The sequence below is a fragment of the Littorina saxatilis genome, linkage group LG15 (genome assembly GCF_037325665.1).
Source record: "Littorina saxatilis isolate snail1 linkage group LG15, US_GU_Lsax_2.0, whole genome shotgun sequence".
Classification (NCBI taxonomy): Eukaryota; Metazoa; Mollusca; class Gastropoda; order Littorinimorpha; family Littorinidae; genus Littorina; species Littorina saxatilis.
In genome coordinates this window covers 21,373,992-21,399,885 of record NC_090259.1, presented here as the reverse complement: position 1 = coordinate 21,399,885, position 25,894 = coordinate 21,373,992, and the positions used below count along the sequence as shown (strand labels likewise).

General features: G+C 40.9%; 1 protein-coding gene across 1 annotated transcript; it reads right to left on the bottom strand.

Annotated features, from left to right (window-relative positions):
- Window positions 1–25,808, bottom strand: LOC138948813 (protein-associating with the carboxyl-terminal domain of ezrin-like). Its single transcript, XM_070320440.1, has 14 exons — window positions 25,638–25,808; window positions 24,247–24,469; window positions 23,786–23,971; window positions 22,641–22,811; window positions 21,627–21,726; window positions 20,956–21,058; window positions 14,447–14,524; window positions 13,992–14,131; window positions 13,398–13,594; window positions 11,293–11,433; window positions 10,137–10,273; window positions 9,372–9,520; window positions 8,150–9,000; window positions 1–6,903 (listed from the first exon to the last, which is right to left on the bottom strand). Exons 2-14 carry the CDS (start codon window positions 24,418–24,420, stop codon window positions 6,850–6,852), a joined length of 2,481 nt encoding a protein of 826 aa, XP_070176541.1. The 5' UTR covers window positions 24,421–24,469; window positions 25,638–25,808; the 3' UTR covers window positions 1–6,849.
- Between the last annotated feature and the right edge of the window lie 86 nt (window positions 25,809–25,894).

Genomic DNA, 25,894 nt, shown 5'->3' with positions numbered 1-25,894 from the left:
CATTGATCACAAAAGTTTTATTTTTCACCATATTTTCCAACCCACTTTCAAATCACAATAAATAAATAGCAAAGTATGCATACGCATGAATTCTGGCAGCAAAATAGCTGGCCCCTATTTGGGAAGAAGGGGATCGGGATGTGGGGGGAGGGGGTATTCTTCTTGTACACAATAAGGCGCAACTAACCATTCACATAATATTCAGCAATGCATTAACCTACAGAAAACATACACCAACAGGTAATGTGATTGTCAAATCACATCTGCCAGAAAGGTTTAGTTTGAGTGTAATAATTCTAGCAGCAGAAAGTCATAGTTTCCCATTTAAATATACAAAAATTAAAGAAAAGAAAAATTCAATTGTCAGAGATTGTACTTTAAATTTGCAAGACATGTCCACTGTAGATGCAGTTAAAACAGTAGACGTTGCGAAGTATTCAGGACTTCTTTTCTTGCGACTTTTTCTGTTGCAAAGAATGAATGAATATGCAGTCTCGGAGATTCAAGGTGAAATTTGAGAAATAAACTTTATAACAGACATTTACAGTCAAACCTTTGCATCCCCAAATCGGTAACGACCACCTGTGAAGTATGAAAATCCCAAAGACCCTGACGAGCGTTCGTTTTTGGCTCACGTAAGTGTAGCCTATGCGATGCTAACTTTTGTCTGTCTGTGCATGCGTGCGTGCGTGCGTGCGTGTGTGTGTGTGTGTGTGTGTGTGTGTGTGTGTGATAGAAACTTTAACATTTCCGAGTCTATGGATAAAGCTCGCATAAGAAGATTACGTCTCGGTCAAAAGTGTTTGACGTGTGTGATAGAAACTTTAACATTTGAAGACGTCACATTATGACGTAAGAGGGTTAGACGTCACGCGAAGGAATTACTGAAAGTCTCGGTCATTGTTATTGTGAGCGGGCCGAGACTAGTTGGCAGATCTAGTGTCTCGCTTTCTTGCACAGTTTCACCTATGCTTACTGTGTGTGTGTGTGTGTGTGTGTGTATGTGTGACGGAGTGATTGAGTTTGTGTTACTGTTTGTCGATTTCTTACGTGAGCCTTGAAGGCTTCGCCTCTTGTTATCTCTATAATTATCCTTTCCACAGCGACCACTTGTCTATAACGACCAGTTTCAGTCGGTCCCTTGGGTGGTCGTTACAAACAGGTTCCACTGTATCGGTAACACTTTCTTTCTTTATTTGGTGTTTAACGTCGTTTTCAACCGTTCAAGGTTATATCGCGACGGGGAAAGGGGGGAGATGGGATAGAGCCACTTGTTAATTGTTTCTTGTTCACAAAAGCACTAATCAAAAAAATTGCTCCAGGGGCTTGCAACGTAGTACAATATATGACCTTACTGGGAGAATGCAAGTTTCCAGTACAAAGGACTTAACATTTCTTACATACTGCTTGACTAAAATCTTTACAAACATTGACTATATTCTATACAAGAAACACTTAACAAGGGTAAAAGGAGAAACAGAATCCGTTAGTCGCCTCTTACGACATGCTGGGGAGCATCGGGTAAATTCTTCCCCCTAACCCGCGGGGGGCATCTGTAACACTGCAGTCATCAGCGAGATCAAATGCATGTACAGTCATAGTACATTTAGTAACCCGCAACAAGAATGCATGTGCTCACCAGGAGCTGTGATCACTTAATAGCATTTTTCTTCAACGACTTATCGACTAAATATTTAAAGATCACCCGTATTAACAAAGCAAACAATTATTACTGGTATGGGAAAAAAAAATTAAAAGTCAACCAAGCTATACAAAAAAATTATCTCATTATTCAGGGGCTTCACACTGTTTAAATCCCCATCTTAGTGAGCAGGCTTAGGGCGGGGATGTAGCTCAGTCGGTAGCGCGCTGGATTTGTATCCAGTTGGCCGCTGTCAGCGTGAGTTCGTCCCCACGTTCGGCGAGAGATTTATTTCTCAGAGTCAACTTTGTGTGCAGACTCTCCTCGGTGTCCGAACACCCCCCGTGTGTACACGCAAGCACAAGACCAAGTGCGCACGAAAAAGATCCTGTAATCCATGTCAGAGTTCGGTGGGTTATAGAAACACGAAAATACCCAGCATGCTTCCTCCGAAAACGGCGTATGGCTGCCTAAATGGCGGGGTAAAAAACGGTCATACACGTAAAATTCCACTCGTGCAAAAAACACGAGTGTACGTGGGAGTTTCAGGGCAGGTTTTTTCAAAGAAGAAAGAAGAAAGACCCACCCACCCCCCTCCCATGCAAAACAAGGCAGGAGCAAGCTGTCGCACACATTTTTAGTACGAAGCCCCTGAGGAGAATATCACAAAGGTGTAATGCCCTCTTGACTGAAAACCACGAAGCCTTGAACTTTATTTTCATTTGACTTGGAAATGGGAGAGCTGGGATATGTTCCTTCGGCCAGGTCTACTCACAAAGGACAACAGATTGCATTGACACATGATGCATGTGTATTTGATGCATCTAAAAACTAGCTCCTTATTTCGCATAAACTGCTTCTTGTATACCGAGCAACACCCACGCATATATATAGAACAAAGGAGAAAAAAGTTCTGTAAATACCACAAATTGCCCATAATTGTTAACTTATAATCAAAAAAACTAAATCCGTTTAAGCAAACCCTCACCTAGCCTACTTTAAAAAAAAAAAATGTTTTAACACAAAATAAGATAACATTTTAATAAAATTCCAAAATTAAATGTTTGCAGACCTGTTATATGTACATATGTATGTCAATTACAAAAAAAAGGAACTAATATCAAAATTGAGCAATATGAGCAGTGCCAGGTCGGGGAATTAAATGAGAGCATGATATAAATTTCTAACAAGTACACAAGAGTTCTCTATAAATAAAAAGAAAATGTTTTCTTGCAACCAGTGAGTAGCCTCACATGAAGTAAAGCGGATGGAAAGTCTCTCTCTCTCACACACACACACACAAATATACACAGAAACTACAGCTGTCACTTAAAGGCACAGTAAGCCTCCCGTAAACCATCACAGATACGTCAGGCTTTTACACACAGTACAAACACCCTTCCATTTGAACGCTCACTGAACGGGAACATCCTAGGTGCCCTACGTAAAGAACTAGCAATTTTCAAAGAATTAATTTTGCGGATTGTCTGTCAGACAATCAGACGGTGCTTTTTTGCGCTTCTGACCAACTTTTGAAATCTAAATAATAAATTGACAGCTTGTTACACAAACATTCTAAAATCATAAAAGAAATCTTTTTTCATCAAGACAAGATCAGAACAATACGAAGTTTTGAAAGTTTAAAAAAAGATAGCCCGGAAGCAGGGTCACGCAAGGTCGTGGTTCTCGTAGCAGACGACGCTGCCTGGCGCCAGTTCCTCTGAACCGTTAACTGCCACTGCTCTAGTTCGCAGCCGTTTCAATGTTGCATTTCAGATTCAAAGGTACACAATAACGACTGCTATTGCAGATAAGCTTACAGTGATTTGCATTGAAATGACAAACTGGCGGCTAAATTGTGAAAAAAGGGAAACTGGATTACACGGGTTCACGATGGCTCAGATGTAAGACGAACCACGCAAAAAGAAATTCTTTGAAAATTGCTCGCTCTTTACGGAGGACACCTAGAATGTTCTCAAGCGGTGAGTGTTTAAATGAAATGGTGTTTGTACTGTGTGTAAAAGCCTGACAGTATCTGTGATGGTTTACGGGAGGCTTTCTGTGCCTTTAACAATGCTATAGTCACAAAATAAAAATATACAACATTAAGTGTTGCGAAACATAAGTGTGAGTTTAGATAGAGCAGACAGCGTCAGATAAACCCTATTTAAACGAGACAGATTAGCCGCGGGTGAAGGAGGAGGATGTTAGATACTTGAGGTAGGCCTAAAGTGATCAGTGTTAGCAGGTAGGGAAGAGAGGGTAGTAAAGCCAGATATCAACACTTAGGCCCGTAATTAGAAAGAGAGGGGAGAGGAGGACTTGTGAAAGTCAAGGAGAAGAGCCCAGCCGCAATGTCCATGTTGCCGGGGGGCTTGCACGTGTGATGCATCAGCGGGGGTCTAATAAGAACGGGAGAGCAACACATTGTGGTCAGTCCTTACCAGCGTGGCGCAGCGGGCATATGCCAACTATTTCTTACTACAATGAATCCAAACAATGCCAATTAATGGTCATTTCTCCAGAAAAAAAACATGGAAAAAGGAACTTAAACTGAGTGGAATGTGTGTATAACCCGCACAAAATAGTAGACAGTAACTTAAGCTCATCTGTATCCAAAATCAAGCATAATTAACATACGTAACTGATTAACGGTTGATGTATGTTTGCGTAGAACAAAATCAAGGAATTTGCATCAAAAAAGATAACAAAACATTTGAAATTACTGAAATATACCCACACTGCACGTTAACATGCATACACAGTGAAATAAAATAATTAATCCAAAGAACTCATACATAACGTACGTTTCAAACACAGGATATGTGGATTTCTGAAATGTTCAGAACACACACACACACACACACAAATACATACAAACACGCATCATTTTCTATACTGAAACATGATGACATTTATTACAACATTACAAATTCCTCTGACATGTCACTTCTTTCTGTGTATCCTGCATTTCAAAATACAGTAACGAACAACTTTTTTCTTTATTTGGTGTTTAACGTCGTTTTCAACCGTTCAAGGTTATATTGCAACGGGGAAAGGGGGGGGATGGGATAGAGCCACTTGTTAATTGTTTCTTGTTCACAAAAGCACTAATCAAAAAATTGCTCCAGGGGCTTGCAACCTAGTACAATATATTACCTTTCTGGGAGAATGCAAGTTTCCAGTACAAAGGACTTAACATTTCTTACATACTGCTTGACTAAAATCTTTACAAACATTGACTATATTCTATACAAGAAACACTTAACAAGGGTAAAAGGAGAAACAGAATCCGTTAGTCGCCTCTTACGACATGCTGGGGAGCATCAGGCAAATTCTTCCCCCTAACCCGCGGGGGGGAGTAACGAACAAAAAAAGAAACTGTTTGCATCAACCGTGACAACAAAGCTGCTCCCTCTAGAGTAACTAATTAAAGGCACAATCCTTCCCGTGAAAACAGTTCAGCTCACCATCTCAGATTTTGCACGAGGCTTTCACACGGGATACAACCATCCCTCCACTTGGACAAATACAACAATTCAACATTTTGAGTGTTTTCTGTGCAAAGTGATGTATTTTACTACAGTGGAACCCCCCTTTGAAGACCCCCCCAATTTAAGACTCCCTCCATTTTAAGACCCCGTTTTCTTGGACTTCTTCTTCTTCTTCGTTCATGGGCTTAGACTCCCACGTTCACTCATGTTTTTAGCACGAGTGGATTTGTACGTGTATGACCGTTTTTACCCCGCCCTGCAGGCAGCATACACCGATTTCGGGGGAATTTTCTTGGACTAATTACTCTTCTTCTTCTTCTTCTTCTGCGTTCGTGGGCTGAAACTCCCACGTACACTCGTGTTTTTTAAGCACGAGTGGAATTTTAGGTGTATGACCGTTTTTTACCCCGCCATTTAGGCAGCCATACGCCGTTTTCGGAGGATAATTACTGTTCATAACCTCTGTAAATGTACCCCCATTTCAAGACTAGCTCCCTCCTTTGTATGACTGGATTTTGTAAGATGTTTGGAGGTCTTAAAGGTGAGGTTCCACTGTACACGTAATTAATTTACCTAAAAGCCACTAGTGTCCATCAAGACATGAATTCATCAACAAATTACAAATCTGCACAAAGAGCGCCTATGAGGCTGTTATTTTTGGTATGTTTTAAAGTAGAGGAATGATCTTATCCCATGTAAAAGCCCGGTCAGATCTCATTTGGCAAGTCAACTTGTTTCCACGGGAAGGGCTGTGCCTGTAAGCAATACCTGTTTCACTATGCACATCTTCACCACCTTTCACTGAATCAAGCTATTTACAGTACTTCATTCTTAGTAGACAGTTTTTGTGTGGTTTTTTTTAAAAATAAATCTTGTGATCGACAAGAAGTAGAAGTAATAATTTTCACCATGCAACCGATTTGCACCACATCCAAGTATGCAAACGCTGTGCAACATCCATCACAAGGATCTATAAAAAGTGGTAGTGGAACATGAGGTAATCGAATGAATGTCGAACCAAGAGTTTGTCTCCCGGAGTATTTCATTTTCATGGATTACAATTGAAAATGCATTCATTGATGCTAATGAAAATGATAAAATGAATGGCATTTGCCTTTTCCCAAGAAACTAAAAAAATACTGATAATGTTGCACTTTCATGTTATCTGCATAACATCTCATTTGTGTCAAACCGTGTCCAGCTTTTTCTATAAAAAAAAAGTATTACTTCTCAAAAATGTGGAGCTCTATTTTGGCATTGAGATATTTACATGAATCATTAATTGTCATTCTACACTGAAAGATCAATGAATTATGTAGAGATTCCTGGTTCAAGATATATTTATAAAACAGTCTCGTTTTTCATAGGCAGATTGGACAGCAGATTCTTCTTAATACTGTGTTTTACATTTAAATTCAAGAAAAGAAAGAGAGAAAGAAATAAGAAAGAAAAGCTCAACTCATTCATTTGAAGTTTTCTCTCCATTCAGCTGACCAAGCAAAAACTTCATTCATCCGTCTTCAGAAAATATGCTGTTAAATGTAACTATTTGTCAGTCTGGTTGTCTATTCTTTCACAATTTTAATTATACATAAAACTCAGGCAGTATGCCATTCTTGTTTCAAACTATAATGCAGGGTGTAACTTGAGCAATCCTGGAATAATTTCATGATTTTGACATATGGATAACATGGGATAGATAACATCAGCACATCAAAAATCATTGACGCCCCAGTCGTCCGTCTCTCCCCAACCACCAGATTCCTCCTGCAACATATCAAGAAAGACAACTTTAAATGGCTGCCATTAATTCAGATTAATATCCAACGTAACTGTCATCAATATACTTCCAACAAAAATAAGTGTCAACTTCAGGGCTCCCCCTGAAGGAAAGCATAATCACATCACAATTGTACAATTCTCCAACTGCATAGGGCACGTAATACAAGCGTTCGCTTGTCCATTTTTAGTGGGCCTGACAAAATGAGTGATTTACATTCAGAATGGTACAGTGGAACCCCTCAAAGACCTAACAAAAATCTGAGAAAATCGGGTCGAGGATGTCTTCAAATAAGGGTAACTTTACAGAGGTTATGAACAGAAAGTCTGAGAAATCAAGGTCTGAAAAAAGGAAGGAGTCTTAAATTGGGGGGGGGGGGGGGGGTCTTAAAAGGGGGGTTCCACTGTACTATCTGATGAAAAGCACAATCATAGGTTTCTAATTTTAACACCTCTTGCAAATTCAAGTTTGAGCCATGAAACTTGTAGTCTGTCTAAGATGCATACAAAAAGGAAATTTTCTGTTTCAATATTCCAACAGAATAAAGACACCCACTGCAATTTCTTTGTATGTGCTGATTCACTGCTTCAAACAACTATCTTTGCTTAATCAATGCTAAAGACATTTTCCACAGAAACAAAAGCATCAACACTACAAATAGTAATAATCAGAAACTCACTCACAGGACAAGATATACAATGTACAATGCTTTTTTGTTTGTTTGTTTGTTTGCTTAACGCCCAGCCGACCACGAAGGGCCATATCAGGGCGGTACTGCTTTGACATATAACGTGCGCCACACACAAGACAGAAGTCGCAGCACAGGCTTCATGTCTCACCCAGTCACATTATTCTGACACCGGACCAACCAGTCCTAGCACTAACCCCATAATGCCAGACGCCAGGCGGAGCAGCCACTAGATTGCCAATTTTAAAGTCTTAGGTATGACCCGGCCGGGGTTCGAACCCACGACCTTCCGATCACGGGGCGGACGCCTTACCACTAGGCCAACCACAGCAGAGCCCATCCTGCAGGCTTGTCCATACCACAGTGCTCTGAGGGACACCATCTGGCCAGAGGAGACAGCGCTACAAAAGAAGCTATACGGCCCCAGAGAGGACTTGGAGAGGACAGCACGTTTCGCCCTGCAGTCCGGACTGACGATTTAACAGCGAACAACAAGAAGAAAGAAAAGACAACTTTCCAATTCACAAACCAAACAAAATACCAACCTCCCCTTCTGCAGCTGTCATTGCAAAGAGACTGGATGTCACAAGCCCCTGTTCAACCTCAGTCGATGTCAAATCTTTCCTCGACTCCATGATGCTAGAAACACCCAATCCCTTGTCCGCCGAAGGCTTGATGGCTGGGGTCATGTCGGCAAAGAAATCCATTTCTTCTTTCACAGCCGTCAGCTCAAGGCTCTTGATATCATAACCCAGTCCCAAATCATCGCTCACTGGAGGCTTTTTGGCTTGTGCGGTTTTGGCTGATGCTGTTTTGGCTGAGGCGGATGTAGCCGTTTTGTTTTTGGCGACTAATTTTAGACCTTTGCTGGAGGTCTGCTTGGAATCTGCACGAGAAGGCGACTGCCCTGAAACTTTCTGTTGGTTTGCTGTGAAATGTGGGTTGGCATGTTCAGGGCTGCTAACCACCGAGTCGAAAGGAGAATCTATTTCCGCTGGAGAACCATGGCGATATGGATCCGGAGAAGTTTGAGTTTTCTTGCTGCTTTCTGGGTGATTTGCCTTCCCGGACATCCGGACCAGCTCTGCTTCTATTTCATCGTTAATGGCGTCGTCTTGAGATTTGATCACAGATCCGCTTCCATTGTCCTCCCAATCTTCCCACTCTTCTTCGCTTACCTCGCTAGCAAATTTTTCTTCCTCCAAACTTGTTTTATTGTCGTTACTGTTTTCGTCATCCACGTACACAATCTTGTCACTGTCTTCATCACTGTCACCAAGTTTGCTGTGAAGTTTGGAATTGTCTTTGTCATCCTGATCTGAGTCTTGTTTGTCTGAGACTTTCTCGTGTGTGTCAGAAATAATTCTGCTGCTGAAGTCTGTGCCTGTAGACTCCCCTGGAAAAAAAAGAATGCAGATAAGTTGTACTGTTTGAAATAATTTCAAATTTAGGTTTGTGCTTATTTCTTTTTTCTCCTAATGCTCTTCACAGTACATGTAATACACACTGTTGACATTGAAGTGAAGCTCAAGGTATGTCTGTGCCTTTAAGGTTATTGGCAAGAATTTGGGGACACAGATTCTCTTTTTATCAAACCTGTGTCGCCTGTCACCTACACTGAGAAGAAAATCCAAATATTTACAAATCATCTGTAAATTAACCAGCCAATAACATTGCCGATAAAATAAAATAATTTTTGTTTAAAAGATAAAAGTAACAGATGAATTCTACAATCATTGACATAGAAGATACCTGGTCAAGGCTCACCTTTCTGGTTTTCATTTTTCATTTCTAGCCGTTGAAGTTTTAGCTTCCGCTGTCGTTCTTCCTTTCTCTGCCGTGCCTCCTCTCGTCTACGTTCTCTCTCTATCCGCTTCCTCTCCTGCTCCGCTGGGTCTCTGTTAGGCTTGGCAGCGCTGAAATTAACATGAGGGTGCACAGATGTTCATCATACATATCTCAGCAATTTCCATATCCATAATCTCTGCTGAGTCTAAAGATAAAAAGTTAGCAATATGTAGTCCTGAAACCTTGCAGCACAATCCAAAAACAGATAGACTGCTAAACCTTCCCAAAATCACAATCAAAAAGAAGATTTTATTTTATTTTATTTTATTTTTTTTTTTTTTTTTTTGGGGGGGGGGGGGGGGGCTTATTTAACACTGTGGTGCAAGAATAAAAAAAACCAAGAATTTTAACATTTATGGTACCTCACTCGACCCAGTGTTTTTTTAAGTGAACAGACAGACAAACACAAGGTAATCTTGCATGCGAAATTCATTGACAATTTTGAGATAAGTTAATTATTTGTACCATAAGTGTTTGTTGATCTGTCTGTCTACTTCAAAGTCCAGTGGGTCGGCGTACTGTAAATGTTACGTTTTGTTTTGTCAATAATGAACCATTCCAATAACTTACAATTCTTGTTTTTTTTATTCTTGCACAACAATGCTAAATGATGTTTATTTACTAAATAAATTAGGTTGGTCCCTTGGGTGGTGGTTATTGAGAGGTATCTGATATCATCCTCACCTGCCCGATGCCAGAGCGGCCAGGTCTTTGAGAAGAGGTTTGCCGTTAGCCAACGACAGGGAGCCGCTGGACTTGACGGACCTCATCATGTCTGTCACACTGCTGGCTCTCGCGTCTTTCTCTCTGTTGGGGGAAAACTGAAACAAACACACGCATGAGGTGACATTAGAAAAGCATGTTGGAATTTCAACAACTGAAACAAACACACGCATGAGGTGACATTAGAAAAGCATGTTGGAATTTCAACAACTGAAACAAACACACGCATGAGGTGACATTTAAGAGCATGTTGGAATTTCCAAAACTAAAACAAGCACACGTATGAGGTGACAAAAGACGAGCATGTTGGAATTTCCAAAACTGAAACAAACACATTGATGAGGTGACATAAGAAGAGCATGTTGGAATGTCCAAAACTGAAACAAACACATTGATGAGGTGACATAAGAAGAGCATGTTGAAATGTCCAAAACTGAAACAAACAGACGCATGTCTGGTGCCATATGAAGAATACATGTACAGACATTCTCCTTGATGAAGGGCTCAGACTGAAGAAAATCAAAAATCTGTAAAAATGATGGTTCCGGGCATATTTTGACATTTGCATTCAGAGTGCTGCAATCTGTGGCGAATCTAAGCATATTTAGGGGATTTGCATTTTGACATTTCTCAGAAATCCATCAGGGAAAAGTGGAAACCCTGTTGATGGGGAAAAACAGAAACAAGGAACATATAAGCTGAAATAAGATCAAGAAAGGCCAACTTAAATTTCTGCTTTATCTGTGTGAAAGAAAACAGAAATGACTGTCTATGTTATATGTCTTAGCATAAGAACAACGACATTTGTAAAGTCATATTAACGGTTAATGTGACAGCAGAATGTACCATTATCAGAACACAAAGTTTCTCAAAGATCATGCCTAAGAAACTTGTGCAACACAAATTACATGCTGACATCCTGTAACACACACACACACACAAACACACACATGCACGCATGCACACACACACAGAAACACACAAAAACACACACACACACACACACAATACACACACGCACACACACACACAAACACACTCACACACACACACACAAACACAACCCCACACACTTCCAAGCCTTTCCTTCAGCTTCCATCCCAATACACAAAATCACCTTTGGCATTCCATGGAAAAAGAATGTTTTTCGCTGCCCACCGATTACAGCGTCACCCCCTAACAGTGGCACAAGGTCTGCCAGAGCTCGCAGACTGCTGGCAACGATGACATCACTCGTGTCTCTTAGTCCCAACAAAATCTGCAAGAAAATTACAACACTTTAGCTCAGCTAACCCGTGTAATCTAGTAATTCACCTGTGAGTTTTGCGAATGAATCTTCTATATTCTAAAGATGAGAGTGTTTGTATGCAGGGAGGTGTCATTGCAATTTCTCAGGCTTTAATTTGATTTGATTTGATACTTCCCCACCTACTTCTTTTTCTCTGGAATTACCAAATAATTCTTGTATGTCAATAAAAGAATATTGAGGCTCTTTTGCTGAAACTGCATACAGAGAATCATAACAGATGTAACCTTGAGTCTGAACAAGTTTACACATTTCACCATAGGTCTGTTTCTCATTCTTTGTGTCATTGATTTATGAAAGAAAATCTTGTTTCAGACTTGCTTTTTTGTGTGCTTTTTTTCCCCGTCTTTACATCTGTTCCTTGTCCCGTTGTGCTCTCACACCGCCCCGTCCCTGCACTCGCTGCTCCATCCACATCTGAATTTCGTTCCGCTGCCAGACTTGTCGATTTTACAGACGCTCCAGGGGGGAGCTCCAGGGGGGATGTCGGGTCGCTGCGGTAGGCTACCCTCGGAAGATGACATTGCACTTCGACGGTGTTCAGTAGTGGGTCTGTCCCGAGCTAACGGACGCAGCCCACTACCTACTATATGCCCCCTACTAACGACATTGACTGTTAAGTCGCGGAGCCAGACTGAGTGAGCGGTAAACTTTTAGCTAAAGCTGACGGCAATTAACCTATTTGGAATCATGTTACTATTCCTGTTAGTGTACATATGCGTGCGCGAGTGTAGTATGCTTCGTATGGTATTTTTATCTGTTGTCTTATTATTTGTTTTGTCTTTTAATGTGCACCACACTGAAATTTCTCTGTATGAGATAATAAAGTATTCGTATCGTATCGTATCCCCTCCAGAGACCAGACCGCCACCACGTCCCACCGTCGACCCCCTAGAACGTCACACGTTGAAGACTGACAGCAGAACTACTATTCAGGGAAGGATGGAACAGGAACACTGAGACTAAGGTCACCATGAGAGCTCCGAGCACAAAGAAGAGAAGGGCCACAAAGTCGCATTCGTTAAGTGAATGACACTCGGCTGTGTGATCCCAGCCTTCCCATAGGAACCATAGCACTTCCACTCTGGGTAGGAGCTGGCCGTAGCCCCAAAAAAACACATGACCCTGATGGGATTCAAACCCATGACCTCCCGACCCGCAGCCCGATGCACTAACCACTGCGCTACTTGGTAAATCTAGGTCACATCCCCACTTTTGGGAAGTATGGCACTTACTCTGTATCTTGACAGTATATGTAAGGATAACGATATTCACTCTCAGCCTAAACCTCCACTGGCGACTTTTACATTCTTCTGTATTTCCATCCATATAGCGTCCATGAGCCAGAGGGAACAAGACTGATATGAAGAGAATACTCTGCTGGTGTAAAGTTAACATTTCATCTTGACAGTACGTAAGAATATGAATCACATCACTCTCTTCAAAGCCTCAGCTGACGACTTTCATATCAAAAAGTTAAGTCATGCTCATAATAATAAAAATGCATATGGATCACAATTAGTAGGAACATAACCTATATGAGAAATAGTCTGCCAGTGCACATATTTTATACTCGGGCTTGCAAGGGTTACATTTAACTTCTAATAAGTTTATAGTCTCTCTCTTTTTGCTCTCACGTTAAGTATTCAAGAGGCTTTGAAAGAAATCAAGGTTCCATGAGATGCATCTTCAATTTGGTCGCCTCGGCTGCGGGATGTTTTCAGCAAGTACAGTATGTAGGATAAATAGATTACTGCATGACTTGCTGTGTTGTACCAGATTTACACTCGCTGCTTTTTCAAATATTAAAAAGCTCGCTTTCGCTCGCAGCAAGCCATGTAGTATTCTCTATGTATTAAAAGTTATCATGTCCACCTCTGCAAAATAAAAATAAAAATGACAGAAGAATAGTTCACCTGTGGAAATATCTCGTCCTGAAGCTTGTCATGCTCAAAGAGGTGGACATAGTGTGAGAAATACTGAAGCACCACCAGGCGGATGTGAGCGTCATGCACAAGGAAAATATGTTGCAGCTCTGGAATGATGTGAGCTTTGAACAGCTCACCACTCAACACGGGGGTCAGTCCTGGTCTCCCGGCGGCAGAGGTGTCATCTGTCAAAAAAAATAAAAGAATGATTACAAAAATGGGAATAGGGTAGAGCTGAAAAAGCTTGCACTTTGTGGTTCTGGACAGGGACCAGTGAAGTTGAGAAATGCCTGTAATTTGGACATCAAAAATGGGCTATTTCATGTGTTAGGATTGACGAAAAAATAAAAGTTCATTTACGTGAATCTGGGTACAAATCCCATACAACAAAAGTTAAACAAATCAAAAGGTATAAGTACAGATGGTAGTTCTCCAATAAAAAGAAAATTTTTTCTTACAATTAATGAGTAACTCCACACCAATTACAATTATATAAAGAGTATAGCAAGTCACACACACACACACACACACACACACACACACACACACACACCTCATGCATTCACTCAAACAGAAACTTACCTGTCTTAGGTGTCAGAAGGTGTGGCACTACGTGGGCAACGGCTGTTTCATCCAATAGAACAAAGCGAGACAAAAGTGGGATGGCCAATCGACGAGCAACAAGTTCCTCTGGCAAAGCTAGTAACCTTGGCAACAGACCGCTGAAAATGTAAGACGGTTTTAAAAAAATAAAATATTGTGTTTTGCTCTTTCAAAATAAATATGTTTGTGAAGAAGACTTCTGCATATAAACTATGTAAAATAAAAACCTTCAACATAAAATTACACAGGCTTTTTCAAAAAACAATAAAAGTCAATTAATACAGACCCTTGCTAATGAAAAACAATCAGTAAAACAATCAATCAATCAATCCCTCAATCAAGGGGATAGTAATGAGTACATTTTTATATACCTTGAAAACATAAAACATTAAAATAAAATGTCTCAGTAAAACTAACATAATTTTTATGTGTACCTGAAAAATTCTGTTTTCTCATCTGCTGTTTTTAATGCAACATTGCGCACAAAATTCAGGATCTGTATGAAGTCATTTCTGAAAAAAGAAAGAAAAAACGCTCAAACTCAGATGATAAACACGCTTGTATTATATTTATTCAATAATCTCTTGTTCAAAGCATGAAAGCAGTCGCTTCCAAAGGATGAACACAGTTTCTGAACTATGAGTACAGCATTCTTCTCTCTAACTCTGTCTGTATCTCTGTCTCATTCTAGCGCACACGCACACACACACACACACACACACACACACACACACACACACACACACACACACACAGTCAAACTCTCTCTCTCTCTCTCACACACACACACATACTCTTTCTCTTCAAAACTCACTCCACCAGATGTATCCTACCCCCCCCCCCCCACCCCCCACACACACAGACACCTTGTATTTTCCCCCCACCCCCCACACACACAGACACCTTGTATTTTTCTGGTCAACCCTCATTTATTACTCCAGCTAGAACCAACATTTTTTCTGACCCATTTTCTGACAGCTGACACGGAGTGAGAAGCAAAAATAAGAACCGAGACTCACAACAAAGAGGGCACTCTTGGCTACCTGTTATTGTTTTTTTGAGCGAAGCAATTTTTTACTTCACATAACAGTGTACCGTATAATTCTTGATACTACGTAGCACACTGTACCAAAAGCTTGGAAGCTTGGAAGCTCTGGTTATTGCTCTACAACTCAAAACCCAAAGCACTTTCTTTACTTTGCATAACAGTGTAGCTATATTGCTGAAACTACGTAGCACGCTACACTGAAAGTGTAACAGTTGGCAGCTTAATACTCAGGTTATTCCTCTACAATTCAAAACCCAAAGCAATTTCTTTACTTCACATAACAGTGTAGCTATATTCTTGATACTAAGTAGCATGCTGCACTGAAAGCTTAACAGTTGGCAGCTCTGGTTATCCCTCTACAACTCAAAACCAAAAGCAGCTAACATGTAAGCAAAGCCCATTTACAAACACAGATATCCCGTTCAGTGCATTTGATTCCGATCAGTGCATTTGATTCCGATCAGTGCATTTGAATCCGATCAGTGCATTTGATTCCGATCAGTGCATTTGAATCCGATCAGTGCATTTGAATCCGATCAGTGCATTTGAACCCGATCAGTGCATTTTAGGGAAAAATTCCCATGGAGATGCTTCACAAAGAAGTGCAAGAAACTTCTCTCCCTCCGACATTCAATGCAGCATTACATTCTAACATGACAACAGAAAAAAAGCGTACCCAATGTTCAACCTGAAATGCAACAGAACAATAGATCATATAAATGAAAATCAGAAGAAACAAGAAGGGCAAAGCCCATACGACTCACATGCTTGACTTTGACCTTTACATGACCTTGACCTTCAGGGTCAAGGTCAAATAACTAAACCTAGCAATGACATCATACACTAAGAACTGCTTTACACATTTTTCCTACCAAAATACATGTGACCTTGACCCAAGGTCAAGGTCATCCAAGGTCATGCAACACAAAGCTGTTAATTCAAGACATAGGAAGTACAATGGTGCTTATTGGCTCTTTCTACCATGAGATATGGTCACTTTTAGTGGTTCACTACCTTATTTTGGTCACGTTTCATAAGGGTCAAAGTGACCTTGACCTTGATCATATGTGACCAAATGTGTCTCATAATGAAAGCATAACATGTGCCCCACATAATTTTTAAGTTTGAAACAGTTATCTTCCATAGTTCAGGGTCAAGGTCACTTTAAAATATGTATACAATCCAACTTTGAAGAACTCCTGTGACCTTGACCTTGAAGCGAGGTAAACCAAACTGGTATCAAAAGATGGGGCTTACTTTGCCCTATATATCATATATAGGTGAGGTATTCAATCTCAAAAACTTCAGAGAAAATGGGAAAAATGGGAAAAATAGCTGTTTTTTAGACAACATTTATGGCCCCTGCGACCTTGACCTTGAAGCAAGGTCAAGATGCTATGTATGTTTTTTGGGGCCTTGTCATCATACACCATCTTGCCAAATTTGGTACTGATAGACTGAATAGTGTCCAAGAAATATCCAACGTTAAAGTTTTCCGGACGGCCGGACGGCCGGACGACTCGGGTGAGTACATAGACTCACTTTTGCTTCGCATGTGAGTCAAAAAACATTTAAAACTTAATCCTTATCTTAAAAAACTTAATTTTTATTTCAACACTAACAAAACATTGTAAATCAAAATACGAATACGAATACAAATACGAATACTTTATTATCTCATACAGAGAAATTTCAGTGTGGTGCACATTAAAAGACAAAACAAATAATAAGACAACAGATAAAAATACCATACGAAGCATACTACACTCGCGCACGCATATGTACACTAACAGGAATAGTAACATGATTCCAAATAGGTTAAAAGTTTAACGCTAAAAACTATCATTATCACAGGACTAGATATGTCATTGAACAATATTTATCACAGGACTAGTCATTCGAGGGTTATCACACTCATTCATCACAGAAATCAGTGCATATGTTCACCGGCACACATACTAGTTTTAATTAACTTAGGTATTTAAAAAGCCAATTGACTTTGGAATAAAACTGTTCTTAGTTCTGAGCGTGCGGAATCTGGGAGTGCGGAGGCGACGTCCTGAGGGCAGGACCTCAAAGTGGTGAGCGAGCACATGACTACTATCCTGGATGATGCAACGGGCCTTTCGCACCACACGTCGTTCATACAGCACAGTCAATCCTTCCTGTCTCACCCCCACAATCTTACCACGTGTTCACCACCCGCCCAAGCACATTCTTACTCTTCACACACAGACCTCCATACCAGCAGATGAAAGAGAAAGTGAGAATGGATTCAATGAATGAAGTATAGAATGTTTGGAGGATGCGGCTGTTGATGTTCAGACTTCTGAGCTTTTGTAAGCAGTAGATTCTTGACTGACACTTCTTGTGGATAGCTTTAGTGTTTGAGGAGAAATTTAGTTTGTTGTCAATGACTGTTCCGAGATATTTGTATTCAGTCACTCGCTCAACTTTCACACCATCTATGTACAAATCTGAAACTGTAGCTGGGTTTTTGCGAAAGTCAATAACTAGCTCTTTTGTTTTTGTTACATTTAGGGCTAAATAGTTATCTTTACACCAGGAGCTGAAATTTTGAACTTCAGAAAAATAAACAGAATCAGAGTCAGACAGGTCTTCAAGGGCAGAATCGGCAGAATATTTCACAAGAGGGGTCGTAACAGTGCCTTGACAATCGTTAGTGTATAATGTGAACAGAACTGGAGACAATACTGTGCCCTGAGGGGCTCCAGTAGAAGTACTAACTATGGATGAAAGTGCGCTATGGAAACGGACGGACTGGGTTCTGTTCACTAGAAACTGTGTGATCCAAAGGACGAGTCTGGGACGAGTCTGCTCAAAAGAAGTTCATTAAAATTCACAGCTGCAGGTCACTAGCAATCAAAATAATTGACAAGTCAGTTCCACGGTCTCAAACAGTAACAACTAGTGCCCACTCTCCTCCCCCTCTTCCCTTGCCCTCTCCAGCTTCACGGATGCACTAAATTTGCGTTATCATGCCTACCGTCGATACCGATTTTCAGAGTATCAAAGTGTAACCGTCTAATACAGTCGAACCCACCTAAAACGAACACGCTAGTTACGAATTTTGACTTATAACGTATTAGTTTTAAGTTCCCAACTGAATACCTCTTTCTTCATGCTTAAAAAAAATGCTTGAAACGAATTCTTTGTAACGAATTTATGCTTATAACGAGCACTTTTTGGATTCCCAAGCATGCATAATGTCTGTAATTTACTCACGCTTATGACGAAATCTTTAAACTCGTCCCGAGATCGACATATCGTATCATTTGCATAACGAACCCCTCTTTTAACAAACACGTTTTCATCGCCCCAGAGCCGCTTTGTCTCTAAAAGTCACAAGGCTACAAGGATCTGCGTGTGAGGCGAGATCAAAGGCAGGTCCATTGTGATGGCTGGGTGGCCTTCTTTATAGACACTGACCTTCTTCCCAGGGGTCATTGACCCAGTTTTAGCTATGAGAGGTGGTTCCCCTTTCATATGAGAGAGGAAACACTTCCTGCACCCGGGTCAGTGACCGAGTTTAACCTATGGGGAGTTTAACCTATGGGGCGGTCTCTTTGATGTCTTGAGAGGAAACTTGGCCAGGGTAGTACATGCACCAGAACTGGTGGACACCATGAAATCGGAGATTGATCAGAATGTACATGTACATGCTTTTACACGACTTTTTAAATTTTACTTCTAAAATTGTGACAGTAAAAAAATCAATCAATTCTCTTAATGCGAATTTCGGTTAAGACGAACTTATTTCCCGATCCCCAGTGATTCGTCTTAAGCGAGTTCGACTGTAGTTTCAATACATAGTGGACAAGTACGTACTCTTGAATTTAGAAGGCGAGAAAGTTTTCAGCCAGATCTGTAGTGTACCGACCCATATTCATGGAATAAATCTATCTGATATGACAAATAATGCTTTTATTTAAGAAGGTCTCACACAACTTCCATAAGTCCTCCTGGTCTGGGACCCTCTAAAGTTCTGGAACAACAACAAATTAAAACTAAAATGGGGGGTGCTGGGTAAGTAGAACTTGTGTGGAGAGCCCTGCAGTGGTACCAGCAATGTGAAGCCTCTCTAAACAGAGAACACCTTTTCTTTCTTTATTTGGTGTTTAACGTCGTTTTCAACCGTTCAAGGTTATATCGTGACGGGGAAAAGGGGGGGGGGGGGGGGGGGGGATGGGATAGAGCCACTTTTTAATTGTTTCTTGTTCACAAAAGCACTAATCAAAAAATTGCTCCAGGGGCTTGCAACGTAGTACAATATATGACCTTACTGGGAGAATGCAAGTTTCCAGTACAAAGGACTTAACATTTCTTACATACTGCTTGACTAAAATCTTTACAAACATTGATTATATTCTATACAAGAAACACTTAACAAGGGTAAAAGGAGAAACAGAATCCGTTAGTCGCCTCTTACGACATGCTGGGGAGCATCGGGTAAATTCTTCGCCCTAACCCGCGGGGGGTAGAGAACACCTAAATCGTAACAAACAAAGAAGAAACAAGTCGCGTAAGGCGAAAATACAATATTTAGTCAAGTAGCTGCCATTTTTCAGCAAGACCGTATACTCGTAGCATCGTCAGTCCACCGCTCATGGCAAACAGTGAAATTGACAAGAAGAGCGGGGTAGTAGTTGCGCTAAGAAGGATAGCACGCTTTTCTGTACCTCTCTTTGTTTTAACTTTCTGAGCGTGTTTTTAATCCAAACATATCATATCTATATGTTTTTGGAATCAGGAACCGACAAGGAATAAGATGAAAGTGTTTTTAAATTGATTTGGACAATTTAATTTTGATAATAATTTTTATATATTTAATTTTCAGAGCTTGTTTTTAATCCGAATATAACATATTTATATGTTTTTGGAATCAGCAAATGATGGAGAATAAGATAAACGTAAATTTGGATCGTTTTATAAATTTTTATTTTTTTTTACAATTTTCCGATTTTTAATGACCAGTCATTAATTAATTTTTAAGCCACCAAGCTGAAATGCAATACCGAACCCCGGGCTTCGTCGAAGATTACTTGACCAAAATTTGAACCAATTTGGTTGAAAAATGAGGGCGTGACAGTGCCGCCTCAACTTTCACGAAAAGCCGGATATGACGTCATCAAAGACATTTATCAAAAAAATGAAAAAAACGTTCGGGGATTTCATACCCAGGAACTCTCATGTCAAATTTCATAAAGATCGGTCCAGTAGTTTAGTCTGAATCGCTCTACACACACACACACACGCACACACACACACACATACACCACGACCCTCGTTTCGATTCCCCCTCGATGTTAAAATATTTAGTCAAAACTTGACTAAATATAAAAACATGCATGTGCACATTGTGCTTGGATATGTGCCTCGTGGTAGAAACATGTCAACAACAACAAATAAATAAGACACCTCCCAACAAAACACATCTTCTGTACAGTAAAACCCCCCTTTTAAGACTCCCTCCTTTTTAAGACCTTGTTTTCTCAGACTTTCTGTTCATAACCTTTGTAAAATGACCCCCATTTTAAGACTCCCCTCCTTTTTAAGACCTGATTTTCTGGGATTTGTGGAGGTCTTAAAAGGGGGGTTCCACTGTATTCACTTAGTTTACCCTTTTTACCAAAAGATAACTGGCATAAGAGGCCACCTGCCCAGTAAGGACACTTTAAAGGCTGGTCCCAAGGGTGTCCTTTCATTGCTCGCACTACAGTGGAACCCCCCCCTTTAAGACCTCCACAAATCCCAGAAACTCAGGTCTTAAAAAGGAGGGAGTCTTAAAACGAAGGTCAATTTAAAAAAATCATGAATGGAACATGTACAAATTCAAGGTCTTAAAAGGGGGGTTCCCCTGCCCTGTACGCTTACTGGAAGAGGCTGTCGTTTTTTAGCTCCAGAACACTTGGTCTCTGTGTAGGATCAGCTGCCATGCAAGCTCCCACCCTCTGTTCAAAGGTTTTGCTGAACTCCCCTGCAAGAGAGAGTGCACACTGTCTTTTGACAACCGAAATTCAAATTGATTTTGCCAAGACAAAAAAAATCACATGCACACATAAGTCTTCATCTGGGCACACTTCGCAAGCACACACAACATTGTCATATGAGGCCTCAATCAACTTCTGTCAATAATGCATACTTTTTTTTTTATCTGAAGCATTGCTCTGACCACCACGATCCAATAGTTTTGACATGTAGGAGCTCTTCTGACTGAACAATATTGTTGTAACGAGGACATTTGGACGTATAATGTACATGTTTTCAGTTCAGGTCCATCTAGTCTGAAGAACAACACAAGCTGTACACAATGTCAATCTCGTTGCTTTCTCACACATACAACCGAGTACAAAAACATATGCCAACCCCTCACCATGACTAACCCCTCTCCCACATGCATACATACAGACACACACACAAACGCGCACACACACACACATACACACACACACACACGCAAACACACACACGCAAACACACACACACACACGCACACACACACGCACACACACACACACACACACACACAAACACACGCTTCGTACCAAGTTCAGTGAGAGTTTCACACAGCTGCTCAATGAAGACACCCAGGGCAAACATATCCCTGGCATGACCTTGACCGCCCTTCACCTCCACTGCACCTTGCTGTCAACAGATTTAGAAAAAGCTGTACAGTGGAACCCCCTGTTTAAGACCTCTACAAATCTGAAAAAAATCAGGTCTTAAAAAGGGGAAGTCTTAAAATGGGGGTCAATTAACAGAGGTTATGATTATGAATAAAAAGTCTGAAAAAGTAGGGTCTTAAAAGGGGAGAAGTCTTAAATTTGGGGGTCTGAAAAAGGGGGCTCCACTGCATACAAATATACAGTGAAAATCACTTATTGTCAACTCTCACGTAATGACAAATTTTGGTCACAGTGAACATCTATGAACAATGAACAGAGTTATGCATGTATAAAGTTGTTTCTTCCAAACCTGCCCTATGTGGCATTCTACTTATAGTGAACTTTAAACGTATTCGCCAGTGAACAGCTATGAACAGCTGAACAATGAAATGCTTTAATTATGCATGCATAAAGTTGTTTCTTCCAAACCAGCCTTGGGTGGCATTCTGCCTACAGTGAACTTTAAACTCATTCATCAGAAGTCAAGGACAATGTGATCCCACTGTAATGTGTCTTTTTAAACAAAATCTTTGTAACGCACATGAACTGACCAAAGTCAAAGTCAGTTGTTAGTCAGTTAAGCTTCAAATCAAATTAAATTTAATATCACAAATCTGAGAAATTACATTGGTGGCACAGTGAAAACATGAAGACAAGCACTACAACATTGTTAACATTAAAATAAATGTTTTAACTAATACGATTCTTATCTAACCAAAAATCTCGCTGAATACAAATATTCTTTTCGTAAAGATGTAAAACATTCTCACATACACACACACACACACACACACACACATACACACACACACACACACACACACACACACACACACATTATGATGTAAAAGATTCATTCAAGAATAAAACATTAATCCTGAAGAGTAATCTCACTTTTTCCTCTGGAGAGAGACCCACTTGGTCTCTGTATGCTCTACAAGCATCGAGGAACTCGGACGTAGCAGACGCAAAGGGACAAGCGTGTTGCAGCTCACCTAATCTCCAACCACCGTCTTTGGCGACAAAAACTGCCCCTACACCTATGTTGTTATGGGTAATGCCAACCTGAAACATGCATTGGGAATTCAATTTCAACTCTCCTTCTGTCTCAGTGTCTGTCTGTCTGTCTCTCTCTCTCACACACACACACACACACACGCACACACATTCTACAGAAAAAAAGAAATTGCAGCATGTACACATGCCTCAAATAAAAACTGCCAGATAAACGTCACCAAAAAGAAAAAGAATAGAGAAAAAAGTTCCTTGGGTCAGGAGTCCTGCTCACTTTGAGCTATTTGCATAAAGCTTGTCAACGTAAAACATTACCTTTATGGCTAAAATGTGTATGGCACATGAATGTTTGCCAAAGAGTACCAGTATTGTTCACAGACAAACAGGTCAATTTATCAGTGGGTCCTGCTTGTACAAAATCGTTGTGTAGAAAAACATCCTGCGTTTTCAGAACAAATGTATGCGTCAATGACCAAAGAACAACAGGAGAGACAGGACAAACGAAATCCTAAAATCTCAAAATCACCGCCTACAGATACGACCCCTGTTGAATCCAGCATTGACGGGCGCAGTGGCGTGGTGGTAAGACGTCGGCCTCTTAATCGGAAGGTCGAGGGTTCAAATCCCGGCCGCGGCCGCCTGGTGGGTTAAAGTGTGGAGATTTTTCCGATCTCCCAGGTCAACTTATGTGCAGACCTGCTAGTGACTTAACCCCCTTCGTGTGTACACGCAAGCACAAGACCCAAGTGCGCACGGAAAAGATCCTGTAATCCATGTCAGAGTTCGGTGGGTTATGGAAACACGAAAATACTCAGAATGCCTACTCAACGAAAGCGGAGTGAAGCTGACTATGCTCTCAGAGTATAGTTTGGGGAACCCAAATGGGCAAACGAGCTCACACGTAACCAGAACATTCTGGAACGCTGAAGAAGAAGAAGAAGAATCCAGCATTACATTATTTTACATTCTAACAGCACACATGCATTCTCCCACCCCCCCCCCCCCCCTCCCCCTCCAGGTTTTACCTTATCATGGAGAAACATCAGAGCATCTAGAACATCACTGAGCCCAGCGCACACTTCTAGTGGTGACAGTTTGTCAAGCACAGAGGCAAGGGGTGTGGCTTGTTCAGTGACCAGAAAACAACCTTCGGAAGTCTTGCCCGCACCAACATAGCGCAGAATGCTGGGGTGTCTCAGCGTTTTCAAGCTCTGAAAAATAAAATACAATAAACTACATTGTCAAACAAAATTAAACCAAAAAAACTAATGAGGAAAAACTGCTTTTTCCGCAGTAAACCCGAGAAAAAAGAGTTTTGTCACCATCCACCATTAAAGCATAGATTTTTTTGCAGCATTTCAGTTTACCTGCAGTAAAACCAAATATTGTTATTATTCACGAAGGACTGAGAACCTGCTGGTAAAAATGTATTGCCCCTCCCCCCCCCCCCCCCCCCTCCAAAAAAAAGCACCCAGAGTATTCATACCTTAGCAAGCTGCTGAATCATGTCTCTGTACTTGCGCTCACTCTTCTGTGGCTGAAAGACGGTGATAGCGCGGCCATCTTTAGTTTCAGCATGCTGAAGATCCCAGTCAAGGCTGTCAGCATTCACCTCGTCTCCCCACTCGCACCCCTCTAACACACTGTTTTCTGCTCCCATTTTCAGGTGTCAGTGGGTTTTAAATGATCGATGCGATGATTGAGAAGGTCTGGAAAAAAGAGAGAGACAAAATTAGTTAACTGAGCATGGCAGAGTCGGCCTCATAAATCGTTACCTCTTCACTCTTCACAAAGGGCATCACACTTCTCTCTCAGCTTCAACATTCAAGTCGGGGCATACATGTAGATCAGAAATGTGGATTCACTCTCAGTCACGCTATTCAACTGAAAGTGATATAATATATACTGTACTTGGTTGATGGTGTGAAATATACATGTATGTATTGCACATTTGCATGTTGAGATCTATATCAGACGACTTGCGGCCATTTTATCCTTCATTTCCCGACCAAAAAATCCTACTGTTTAAGTTATTAACATCAACCTTCTCCTGTTTAATCACTTCTTTTTCATCGTTGATTGGCTGAAACTCCCCGTTTTTACACGAGTGGGTTTTTACGTGTATGACCGTTTTTACCCCACCATTTAGGCAGCCATACGCCAATTTTGGAGGATACATGCTTGGTATTTTTGTGTTTCTATAACCTTCCGAACTCTGACATGGATTACAGGATCTTTTCTGTGTGTACTTCGTCTTGTGCTTGCGTGTACACACGAAGGGGGATAAGGCACTAGCACTTTGTAGCAGGTCTGCACATAAGTTAACCTGGGAGATCAAAAAAGTATCAAAACCTAGCTAAATCCACCAGGAATGGCCAGGAATGAACACTCGACCTTCCGCTTAGGAGGCCGACGTCTTATCCACTTGGCCTTTGCGCCTGATTTTGATCAGGATAATCAGTGGCATTATGGCGGAGGTTCAATTTATGTTCTTTTCCACAATGTCAATGGTGAGCAAAGATTTATAAGCCTCATAAGGACTATCTTAACCCACGCTTCTCCAGCACTTTGGCTTACGGGTAAGTAATATGTTGAACTTCAGCCTTGTCAATTCCGAGCTTAATCCGCCAGTGGCATTATGATTAGTCCCTAAATTACTACGATTCATTCCATTGATTTATTTTTGATACTAGTCACTTTTATCAAAGCAAAGCATATATTTGTGAAATAAGATGATGACGGATTGAACTCCAAAATTAAGGACATTAAATAAAGTTGGTCAATTGATAAACGTGTTTGTCACCCATTTTTTCGTGTGGCTAAAATTATGGTCAGCAAACGCATTCTGGACGGAAAGCCGAATACAACACAGCTTACCTCCGAAACCCTGAATGATGGCAGCTGGCTCTCAGCAGATGTTCAGTTCGTCGCTCGCGTCGCCTGTCAAGAAGACAAAACGTCGCAGACAACGCAAAACATGCTAGATTAGGTTTCCAAAACAAATGGTCGTCTGATGTGCCAACGAGGAATCAACAACTTTCCCTTGAATTCTCTCCCTTCCCCGTCTAGAGCATAGCTATCTCAAGCGCTGGAGATGTTGCCATCAGGGGACATAATCGTGGCAAAATTTGTAC

Coding starts and splice junctions, on each gene's coding strand:
- LOC138948813 (XM_070320440.1), bottom strand. CDS start 24,420: ATGGGAGCAGAAAACAGTGTGTTAGAGGGGTGCGAGTGGGGAGACGAG. Junction 11,434..13,397: donor AGGACGAGATATTTCCACAG/GTGAACTATTCT, acceptor ATTTTCTTGCAG/ATTTTGTTGGGACTAAGAGA. Junction 9,001..9,371: donor GAAAAATGAAAACCAGAAAG/GTGAGCCTTGAC, acceptor TTTTTTTTCCAG/GGGAGTCTACAGGCACAGAC.